The sequence below is a fragment of the Caretta caretta genome, chromosome 7 (assembly GCF_965140235.1).
Source record: "Caretta caretta isolate rCarCar2 chromosome 7, rCarCar1.hap1, whole genome shotgun sequence".
In the NCBI taxonomy this organism is placed as follows: Eukaryota; Metazoa; Chordata; order Testudines; family Cheloniidae; genus Caretta; species Caretta caretta.
In genome coordinates, this window is record NC_134212.1 from 94,528,216 (window position 1) to 94,540,464 (window position 12,249).

Genomic DNA, 12,249 nt, shown 5'->3' on the forward strand with positions numbered 1-12,249 from the left:
TTCTACTGTAATACTCTTTAATGTTTAGTTCTCCTATGAAAAGTGACTACATAAAAATAGCAATTAACTAGAGATTTCATCCTTTGGTGCAGTCACTTAACTTTGCTGACTTCAGTGACAAAACAAGCTTTTACTGTTACTTATTTGTGTTAACACTGAAGAGCCAACACAGCTAACAGAGGGAGTTGGATTCTATTCCTTCTTTTATCTCACTGGATTTTTTTTAATTATTAAGTTCCCATCAGCTACACTTCTGCAAAGCCACTAATGGCAAGGAGGAAGGGAATGCTGCACACGCAGATGTCTTTGGGGAGCATAACCTGAAGACAATGAGATTTCACAGGTGTAAATGAGGGTTTAATTAGACTTGCAGAACCTTTGTTACTGGCAACTTGTGAGAAGCAACGAATCCATCTTGACTCTCAGAGCCCAGTTTGAGTTTGCAGGATTAAGAGAGTTTGAAAGAAATTTTTTTTAAAATTATGTTACACATAAACTGAGTACAAAAGCTATTCAGACATAGTGAACATGGAAAGTAACAATCACTCTTTTTAGCCCTGGTTACCCTGTGTACTGCCCATCATTTTTTACTTTCCCACAGCAGCTGAGATGTGTTGTCAGGCCTTTGCTGTTGATTCCTAGTGTAAAACGCTTATGAGTTTGGTAGCAAGCGTCTCTCAGTCTTTGGCACTTGCTTGGTGGTCCACCAGAACCTGAGTTTCGTGAGTTTTAGGACAAATTTTTATTTTATGTTTTACTATGCTATTTTTTAAATAGTTAGGTATTAGGGAACATTGGGAACAGTTAAAGGGCTGGAACTTTTAGTGTTACTATCTGTTGAGGCATACATAACTTGTGTGATTTTAAAAATGTTTATGTAATTACCTAACTGCTACACTGTTAGGCACTATAAAAATAAACCATACAAGAATGTTCTGTGAGTACCAGTGTCAGATCTATTTCATCTGGTTCAGCATAGTTGGACTTCGATGAAATGTGTTCACATGTGTTTGCTCACTTAGAAATTGGCAAAGTGCAAAAGGTAAGAAAAAGGATAGTTAGACTTTTAAAAATATAACCATTCTTGATTATTTTAAGTCATAGTAATACGTACCAAAACTGAATAGATATGCAAGCATCTGTAAACAGGAGAAAAATCTACAAGATCATGAGCAGTCAAAACCTGCAGGAAGAAAAAAAATCAGTCTCATAACTTGGTGCATTAGAAACAGAACTGGTCTCACAAACTGATCAGTAAATTTGACATCTTATTTTGCTTAACGTGAATGTGAGGATAAAGCTAAGGAACTGGCCTCATTGCAAAGTTAGGTTTCAGAGTAACAACCGTGTTAGTCTGTATTCGCAAAAAGAAAAGGAGTACTTGTGGCACCTTAGAGACTAACCAATTTATTTGAGCATAAGCTTTCGTGAGCTACAGCTCACTTCATTGGATGCATCCGATGAAGTGAGCTGTAGCTCACGAAAGCTTATGCTCAAATAAATTGGTTAGTCTCTAAGGTGCCACAAGTACTCCTTTTCTTATTGTAAAGTTAGTTGGCCAAATGGGAAGGTTGGTCACCAGTGACCAGTTTGAAGTACATCGCTACTACAGCTCAACATTCTTGGCATCCATGGGCCTCAGCATCTTGAGCTGAGACTTATCTTCAAAGCAGTGAACACTGAGGCTACATGAGCACCTCCTCATGGATCCAAATATGTGGAGCAAGGCTATGATAAAAGAGACTGTAATTCCAATAACGTTCATTTTCATACACTAGACTTTGAAAAAGTTGGGGAAAGAGAGCGGAGCTATAAAACCAATATACTTTGAGAACTTTTGTTATGAGGGAGTAACTTTCTTTTTTCTTTTGAGAATTGCTTCTTTAGATCCTTACTCTTTGGAGAATGACTGGCAATCATAAATCCCACAAGGTGGGCAGAGTATTTAAAACTATAGCTCTGCTCTCCCAAAATAGGCACCATACTTTGCAGTTAAGTTAAAAGTAGTGTAGCCTAACTGCATGAATGGAATTCCAATTGGAGTCCTATATATTTCAAAGATCAAGTGAGCTCTTAGACCTTGGGGTATGTCATACCTTCTAGTTCATAAGTATTTTGATTACGCAAACTGATTTAGACAATTTTGAAAAGAAATTCAAGACAAGTCCAAGGCAGAGCCAAATGCAACCAAAATATACTTATGGAGACCAATAAAAGGATTTTGTTATATCACTATTATTATTTAGTGCCCTTTCAATATCCAATTTGTGCATCCTGGCTTCCTCCAATAATTACTGAGGTTTAGGAAAGCATACTGGGAGGTTAGTAGACTGGTGAACATGGAATTCAGACATCACTTCAGGCAAAAACTGTGGGTTGAAACACAGGACCATAGTAAACAGAGACTCAAGCCAGTCAGTCAGTCAGAGTCAGCTCTGTTGGTAGATTTTATAGGCACTTAAAACCACTGTTTTAATGGACAAGTGGTAGAAAAAAATATGCCTGAATGGCTTGTAGCATTCTTTTACTACTAACTTCAGGTCTCATCAAAATGTTGGTCTTCTCACAGAAGGGTAGATTAAATGTTCCAGTTTTCCCCTTTTTCCATTACAGGATTAGAACTTCCTTTTTTCATATTAGAAAACAGACACTTCATTCATTATTTTCAGGAAATAATATTTAGGGTGTAATCCTTCATGCTTCATTTAGAAGACCAAACTCATGAATAAGGAGTACATAGTAGCTGAAAGGAGAGGCTACTCACCTTTCTGTAACTTGAGTTCTTTGAGATGCGTGATCCCTATCTGCATTCCACCATGGCTGAGCATGAGCATCATGCGTCAGAGACCAGAACATTTTTGCTAGGAGTGTCCTTCAAGCCACTCCTGTGCAGTTCTTCTTCTCATGCAGTAGACGGAGGATATAAGTGGCAGTATAGAACGACTGCCTCTCCAGTTTCCTTTTCTACCACAAACCCAACAAGATCCATCTCAAAGAATTCAAGTTACAGACCTGAAAGTAACCTCTCATCCTTCTTCGAGGGATGGTCCCTATCTGTATTCCACTGTGGGTGACGAACAAGCAGTGTTCCTTACAGTGGAGGGTGCAAGGACCTCATAGAATTCATTGATTGGAAGACTGATGAGCCCACTGCAGCACCAGATACCAAGGCCGGTACCAAAGCATAATGTCTCACGAGGATATGGACTGAACTCCAAGTAACATATCTCAGTTAGAGGCACCTAGTTCAGAGAAGCCACTGACACTGCCTGTGCTTTAGTGGAGTAGATTCTGATGCCTTGCAGAGGAGGGATGCTGGTCAGTTCATAACATAGCAGGATACAACTGGAGTTCCCTTTGGACCCTCTCCGTAGCAGAAATTGCTTCACCTTTCATGCATTCCAAAAGGGATAGAAACAGTCTAGGGAATCTTCTAAAATATTTTGTTCTAGCTACTCTTTGCACATCTAAAGTGTGAAGCCCCTGTCTACCCTGATATCGTTAAGACTTCGGTGAGAAAACAGGCAGATGGATCGTCTGGTTTAAATTAAATTCTAAGATCACCTTAGTCATAAATTTGGGGCTTAACCTCAGTGAAATCTTCTCTTCATAAAAGATAGTATAAGGAGGGTCAGCCATCAGGGCTCTCTGTTCCCTGCTCTTCTAGCTGATGTTATCACAAGGGATCCTAGTTTTGCGTGATAAAAAACCAAAATTCTCTGATAAAAAAAATCATTAAAATCCATGTTTTTCTGTGATTGCAATGAAATGCTGAACTTTAGTTTCCCTAGCCACAATATATAGTTATCAGTTGAACACAATGATATTTTTACAATTTATAAGCACATTCGAAGCCTACCAGTCCCATCAATCATTATAATAAAATAAAATTTACAGAATTCCAATTTGTTGTTCTTACATATGCCAAATACTTCTATGCCTGTATTCTATATTTTCTGAATTTTTTTTTAAATGCACAAAGAATAAAGCTGCCGCTGTCAGCCATGGACTGCAGGGCTCCCACTGACAGCGGAAATTTTATTAAAATGTGCAGAATCTGTTTGGCCCACACAAGGTTGTGAACAGTAGCCCTCCTGTGTAATAAGGTTGGGCACCATTGGAATAAGTAACACTGGTACTTTCAGTAAAATTTAATTAATAGTTAATATGTTTTTACAAAATAGAAAAACTAAAGATTCTCTGTAAAAATGCAAATTCCGTGTTTTTCCACAGAAAATGGATTTCTAGGACCCCTGATTATCATGATGAAGAATGCAACCTTCACAGAAAGATGAGTAAGAGCATGAGGCCATTGATTCAAACAAACCTTTGTTAATGTTGCCAGGACTAAACTACGGTCCCATGCTGGTGTAGATTTTGTTATGTGGAGGGGAGAAAGGTTCTGATCAGTCCATTTAGGAAGGGAAATATAACTGGATGCAAGAAAATGGAATGTTTGTTGACTGGGGTGGGGTGGTAACAGCCGCCAGATGAACATAGATGGAACTAACAGAAAGCCCTTGGGTCTTAAGGGAAAGTTCATATTCCAAAAGGCTGGGAATGTCCAAATTTTCTTGGGTTAATTGTTGCTGCTGACACAAGATTGTGATTCTTCTTCACTTTGGCACATAGCACCTTCTAGGGGACTCCCTTCTACTGTTGTTGAGGATGGTTTGAATAACCTCTGAATATGTTATTTCTGTGTTCTGTGCCCATCCAAACACCAAGCACGATGCTGGGGGATTGAGTGATACTGAGCTGGGGTGCAGTACCTTGCCCTCATTCAGGATTAGTATGTCTGAGAAGAATTTAATTGCTCTGTATGGTTCCGCTGACACGTGGAAAATGCTGTAGACCCAGAACTGTCTGGGCCATTTGGGCACGATCATCTGGCCATTTGATGCCCTGTAGTGTTCTGTGCATAGTGTGGTGGATCCTGCACCACTTGTCTGTTGATATATAATACCATCAACATGCTGTTGAATCGTACTTGCACATGTCTTGCTGAAATGTATAGTAAACAATGTTCACAAGCTCTGTGGACTGCTCATAGTTCAAAAAGGTTTATACGTACCCTTGTATCTCAAACAGTCCATGCACTCCATACTGTATGTTCATCCAGGTAGGTGCTCTAGCCCAACAGGGAGGCATCTGTGATTAGTACCTTCTGTGGTGGAGGTGAAGTGAAGGAGACTCCCATATGCACATGGAAGCTGTTTTCCTACCAGCTTAGCAAGCCCTGTACTCTCTCAGGGACAGGTACTCATTTTTTCATGCTGTCTCAGCAAGGGATCTATACTCTCTTGAGCCAGGTTTATAAGGCATGAAGTCAAAGCCTTGCAGATGGTGTTACGTATGTACAGGCAGCCACGGGGCCGAAGAGAGTGAGACATGCCTGAACTGATGTTTTTGAACTGAACAAAGCTGTGTGATTAGATGTTATGTGAAAGATGGCTGTCTATATGGAAATAGGCATCTTTCATGTTAAGTACTGTGAACCAGTCTCCTTCAGTCAGTGATGAGACTACGGTTGACAGTGTTACCATTCTGAAGCGGGCATGAGGCGTGATTCTTGAAGCCCTGGATCCAGGGCATAATAATTGCCTCAGAGGGTATGGATTGGGGGGTGACTTCCAATTCTAGCTATACTGACTATTACCTATTAAAACTATTAATCTATAAGTTATTTTATAACTATTTACAGGTAATCTGTGAAGGAAGCAAGTTTTCTGGACACTGGAGCTTTCCATCTTACATCATGGGTAGTAGAAGGAAACTGGAGAGGTAGTCAGTCCATACGGCCACTTACACTTTTGGTCTACAGCAGAATGAGGAGAACTGTGCAGGAGTAGATTGAAGGACACTCCAGTCTCAGATGATGGTGTGCATGTACGCCCACAATGGAATACAGATAGGGACCAGGACTCAAATAACTGTTCTTTTAACAGGTTAATACCCACTAAAAACACAGAAGCATAATGGCTACAGCAGTGGCAGAATATTCTCACATGTCAGACAATTCTAACAGGTTACATATCACATACAGTGACTAGATATGGTACAGTAAGTGATAAGTTATGATTGAACTCTATAGAATTACAAGTTATACTCACATTAATGTCCATAAAATTGTTATACAAGTAGCATAAATATAATTAACATCTTGATTTGTTTCTTTTCAAGACCTTGATCCAGCAAAAACTTCTCCATAAGGGGGATCTTTTTTCCTCCACAGAGCCCTATGGACTTCAGTGGGGGAACCCTATCCATGCTGAGCTTACTGTAGGACCAAAGGCCTACATTTGTACAACAAAAATATTCAATTAACGCTATAGACTTCACTTTAAATGAATGATATTGACTTAATACTAAGTTACCTCTTCTTCATGTTCATCCTCTTCCTCAAGTGTTCGCTTGGATGTAATTTCATACTTGGGTTCTGGAACTCTGCCATTAATTGCATACATATTCCTCCCATAGTTTACATTATTCTGTTTCTGAAGAGCTGTATTAAAGGTTTTCTGTTGCTGTGCCTGTTTTAGCAAGACATATATTTAATATCAAAAGAGAGGGACTGCAAACTTCATTAATCATCACAGAACTGAATATACGCTATGACTGTAAAGGCAGACTGTAGAGTCGTATGCAGTTGGCACATATTTATTTTAGTGAGCACGGATCAGTACAACTCCAAGGCATACATGTCATGCAAATACTGAAGATTATGTCTTCAATCAACTTGCAATTACAATGAGTTCAAAGGTTAACCTCACCAATTTTTTTTAAATTCTCAAAATGTAATTTTAAAGAAATAATCATAAAATTATCATGTGATTATGTTACTAACCAGATACTGCATATAAAAGACAAATATTTAAATATAATAAAATTATTATAGAGTTAGCTGTCTCCAACTAGACAGATTTTGGCCTAGTTTAACTGAGAAGAATCATATGTAGAAATCTAGAACTTATTTTATGTCTATTCTTTCTACTATTACAAGAAATATGAAAATGTGACTCAGTATAATCTTGTAATCATATTTCATCCATAACACCATAGCTACATTTACACAGAAATTTTGCTCTTGTAAGCCAAAAGAGAATGCCCCGTATACTAAAAACAGAATTAAGAAGCTTAAATTACAGAAGGGCAAACCAGCTTGAAAAATATAACCAGCCCAAACTGAACTTAAAGGATCATAAATGTTTGGTTAATAACTTACCTATTGCAATCACCACATCACACACCAAACCACTGCTATTTCTGTGCTGAAGTGGCAGATTATTTTAGGTTGGGAAGAGTTGCTGGACAGTCCTCTCCCTGCCTCAGGCAGTCTCTCTCCTTCAGGAGATGCCAGCAATCTGCTCTCTCCTCCCAGTACTGGTGGTACCTGAGAGAGGAGCTAGGGCTGTCATCTTCCCTCCCCAATCTCAAAACCACCTTTATGTCTTATTAATCATCATAAGAGACCAGATAACTGATCTCCCTGATCTGGTGCAATAGGACACAGTAACCCCTTTCCTTGGGTTCCACTAGGCTCACTGCTTTAAAATGTCAAAGGAACCAGGAATTCAATGTGCAACAATTCTCCTTCCATTCCCACAAAAACCAGTAATATTGCAAGGAGGAAGGGATCTTACCTACTCTAGGAAATTATAATATTGCACCTCACTGAGGGCTACAAACCTCACAAGTCCCTTTTACATTTCAAAGTGACCAGATAATTGGAAGTTAATGGAGGGGTTACTAGGACCTGCAGCACCACAGTACAGGAGTTGGAAGTTCTGCCACATCTTGATAACTGAAACCAAGAGTGGAATTTTGAGGGCAATAAAAGGAAGGAAAACTGCCTGGCCAACACCCTGAGGAAGACCCAATGATGGGGGCAGGTAAGGATAATATAACGTTGGGCCTCCCTCTGAAAAGAAAGCTAACCAACCAGTGGGCTCAGCAACCTTTGAGGTCTACACAGCTGGAGGTGCGTAGCAGCCCCAAGTCTCCTTCTTAAGAGGCAGGATACTCATCAGAGATGGGAAAAGGTTCCTTGGTTTCCATCTCCCTTTTCACCCAAAAAGACAATGCAGGCAGAGTGTTTAGCAAGTAAAGTGAATCATGTGTATGTGAAAAGTGAGTTTCAGGCTCTGGGAGTTATAGTCTCAAAGATTCATATTGTATGGATAAGCTTCCAATAAGAATATGAAATTTTGGATGTTTGTTTAAATTGGACCTTCACATGTTTTGTTGTTTGCTCATCACTATCTTAAATACAAAACTAAAACTGGCTTTCAACAGAGGATCAGTAAACTGGAAACTAAATCTGGTCTAAATTTTGCTGAAAAACAGGACAATTTTTTACAAAAGTTTTTGTGACAAAATTTCCCATTAGAACCACAACTAGGAACTTCTCACTTATTACATCTGTACTGCAAATGAGATTTAGAAATGTTTTAATTTATTTCATAAAAATAAAATAGCTCAACAAATATTCTTTCTTTCAGTACACGGAAAGACTAACTAAAAAATATAACGTACAGTATGTAACTCAGCACACATTAAGAGTTTTTAAATATATATGAAAAGTTTCAAAAGCACTATGGAACCTAGACTTTAACTTGATCTGCTAACTTGTGTGAAAAACTATAAAATGCCTTGTAGTCCTAGAGTTGGTTAACTCAAGTTAGGAATACACCTATTTTTCCCTAAGTGAAGACAAAGCCCTAGCGTAGCCACAGTTTAATACCTCTACAATTGCATCTCCTGGTTATGTTCGACTAGCCAACACAGTTGTACAGATGCTAAATTGTGTCTACACTAGGAAAGAAGGTGTATTTTAAACATATTAAAATCGTAGTGAAGAAATGGCAGTTGTAGTTTTAATACATTTGCTGGCTCAGCCTTGCATAAAATACAAATTCTGGTAATCTGGAAAAATGTTTGGGAAGTGTCCATATTAGCTTTACAAACATGTTAACTCTTTCAAGTTAACTGGTAATCAATTAACATCAAGTCAAAAAAATCTGTTCTGTTCTACATTGCATTTTAAACCCTGGCCCACTCAGGTTTGAGCCGAGAGCCACCTATCATCCACCCACAAATCTGTCGGACTCTGATTGGCAATCATTCAGGGCCTGGGTTCTTGGACCCACCCGGGAGGGCAGGTCTGAGCACGAGTCCCACTGAGACTTGAGTCCAAGTCTTGATATTCAGCACCGTGGACACAGTTCAAGCCACAGACCCTAATCAGAATGTCTGTGTAGTGCAATATGGACATGTTAGCACAGTTGTGAGACTCAGGTCCAGCAACTGTAAATCCAGATTTATGATGCAGCACAGACACTCAAGTGCAGACTTGGAAACAGAATCCACAAGCACATGCCCCACAGACCCAGGTTTACAATGCAGTGTAGACATACTGCCCTCATAACCATAATATCTGAGTACCTTCCAGTAGTGCATCAAACAACATGACTAACATCAGTCAAGTGTGGTTCGCTCTCTCTCATCCTTTCTTCGGGGGAAAAAATAAATGTGTGCAGTAAAGTTTTTTGTTTTGGTAGGGTTTATTATTGTTGCTGTTGGGTTGGTTTTTTTTATGTACAAGCTGCTGTGTGTTTGTGTTAGAGAAGGCAGTCAAAGAAGTGTGCCTTGCACTTGGAGCAGAACGTTTGTGAAGGTCCACAGTTCCAGTGGGAGTTCATTCCACAGTTTCAGATGAGCCTGCAAGAAAGCTTTCTCCTACACAGATGACCTTTACCAGTGGAAGAAAGCATTACTGAGCTCAAGTTACACAGCTGTTGACCACAGTCCTCATCCCTGAGCTTTATGCAATCTTTTAAATATCTTGGGCCCAGGCCACTGAGAACCTTGAAGATAAGAACTGAGACCTTACACTTGACTCAGTGTTCTATGGGAAGCCACTACATGGAGCAGAGGACAGGCTTGAGTGATCATGGTAATCTGTGCTGCTGAGGAGATGCGTTGTAGCATTTTGCACTAGGAGTTTCCTATGGGCTGATGGCTTCATGCCTAGATGAATGTATGTCTAGAAGTGTAGACATACCATAGGTGTTAAGGAGTGTTTCAAGTCACACTAACTAAATCAAGTTAACTAATTCAACTGAAAAAAGCATCTCATTTTTCTAAGGCTATTCAAGGCTTAAAGGTTCATAGCATTGGGGCCTCAGTCACTTTTAAACAGGTTTATGACTTAAACTGTAATAGTCTCCTATTCTCCTGAAATAACATATGGGGAAGGAGACATTCACTATCTATAAAATTCACACTTCATCTGGCAACTAGAAATTCTGAAATTATATTTTTTGTGTTTAAAAAAAAGGAATAAATCTGCTGATCATTACTTTTCCAAAACACACCATTTTCTGACTTTTGAGCTGCTTTAAATGAATATTGCTATCCCATGTGCTCAAATTTTTTTTAAAAAAGAGAAAAACAGAAAAAATCTGAAAGAGAAGCGCAAGGGGAAAAAAGCACACTTTTAAGTATCTGTACAATAAATGGTAGGTTTCAAGTAGCAGCCATGTTAGTCTGTATTCGCAAAAGGAAAAGGAGTACTTGTGGCACCTTAGAGACTAACAATAAATTCGTTAGTCTCTAAGGTGCCACAAGTACTCCTTTTCTTTGTACAATAAATGAGATTAATACACTGATGTTATGTCTAACATAATTCAATAATTTTTCACAAGAATGAAATTATTTTATGTAACTTACCTGTTTCATTGCTGTTTCCCCTATTTTGTCAGAATGTTTTCGAATACTCTCTAAAAAGTCCTTGAGATCTGACATGGAAATTTCTTTAATTTCTTCACGCAGTTTTGGAAGGTTTTCTATCATTATTTGGCAAAAACGATATTGGCTAACTCTAGGAAGATACATATTTTCTAACTGTTCCATTGTTTTTAAAGCAGAATAATATCTGTAAAGAGTTTAAAAAGCAGGTTATAAAGACATCTTATTAAATTTTAAGGAAGCATGCTTTGTTATTTTTGGTTTTGTAAGCCATCAGAATCATACATATCAATATACAGTATATGATTAAAGCATTTTATACTTACAAAGGATTTATGTTTAAAAAAAGATCAGTCTTAGAAAGATGTTAGTTTAGTTAGAAAATCAAGGTGGGTGAGTTAATATCTTTTATTGGACCAACTTATTTTGGTGAAAGAGACAACCTTTTCTAATGTTTTAAATTACAAAAAGTTAGGCAAAGTGACCCTGTCAATTTGAAATCCAGTCATTTTCAAAACAGTTAAAAGTACTCTTAAGTACAAAATTAGGCTCCACCTGTACAAACTGTTCTGCTCAAACTAACCCCTTGTACTACTCACAAAAGCTTGAAGAATTGGGACCTTAATATAATAAAATCTAGTTAGTTCTGTTTATTTAGCTTAATTTATTGTCTCATTGCTACTAACCATATTTTTATTAATTTCTTTTTGTTTTTCTAAAATACAATGGTGAGCACCCATCCAGTGCTTGGGGTGCCTACCCCACAAATTAAAAAAAAAATCACAAATAAAAGATTACCCCTAAACGTATCTGCCTCACCATCCTTAGAGAAATAAATGTATACATACACCACCTTTTTCCTCCATGAATATTCTGTTCAACAATGCACTTTTTCACTGCAAGCCATGTATCTGTTTATGCTTTGGCAATGTACAGTACTGTATATTTAAAAAAAACTAGCTCTGTTTATGGAGACTTGCAGCACATTTGTGGCACAAACAGCAGAAGTATGCTGTACAAGAAAAAAACACTTCACAATCTATGTTAGCCATTAAGAGGAAAAATCTGTTGAAGATGTTTTACAGTATATTAATAGTTAAACATGTTGTGAAACCTCATGTAAGGGTAACTGAGTTTAAAGGGAAACTCAAATTGAAATGTAATAAATTTTTAAAATGGATTTAATACTAATTTCAGTTGCTGCTAAGTCCCCACATAAACAGTAAGAAAAACTGATTGTCTATGGGAAATGCAGTGAAACGGATTATACTCAAAGTGACAGTCAGTGCACAAAATAAACTGATAAATATACTTTTCTCTAATCTTTCAGTTACAGTTATCTTAAGGCTTCTCTCCTAGCAAACACAGCTGTACATAACTACCCTTATTTATGTGAATAGTCCCCCACACTGACTTAAAAAGAAACTACTCATGTAAATAAAGTGTGCATGTTTGCAAGATCTGACCTCAGATATGATTTGTAATAATAGTAGGCAAAAA

At 38.0% G+C, this 12,249-nt stretch overlaps 1 protein-coding gene across 5 annotated transcripts in view; it reads right to left on the minus strand.

Moving 5' to 3' along the window:
* EXOC6 (exocyst complex component 6) overlaps positions 1-12,249 on the minus strand; it is a 180,541-nt gene that overhangs the window by 107,342 nt on the left and 60,950 nt on the right. For all 5 annotated transcript variants that reach the window (XM_075130963.1, XM_048857651.2, XM_048857654.2 and 2 more), the window contains exons 6-8: positions 10,732-10,936; positions 6,378-6,533; positions 1,115-1,183 (exon numbers count right to left, since the gene is read on the minus strand). In XM_075130963.1, coding sequence (XP_074987064.1) covers positions 1,115-1,183; positions 6,378-6,533; positions 10,732-10,936 — 430 coding nt within the window. The remainder of the gene's footprint in view (positions 1-1,114; positions 1,184-6,377; positions 6,534-10,731; positions 10,937-12,249) is intronic.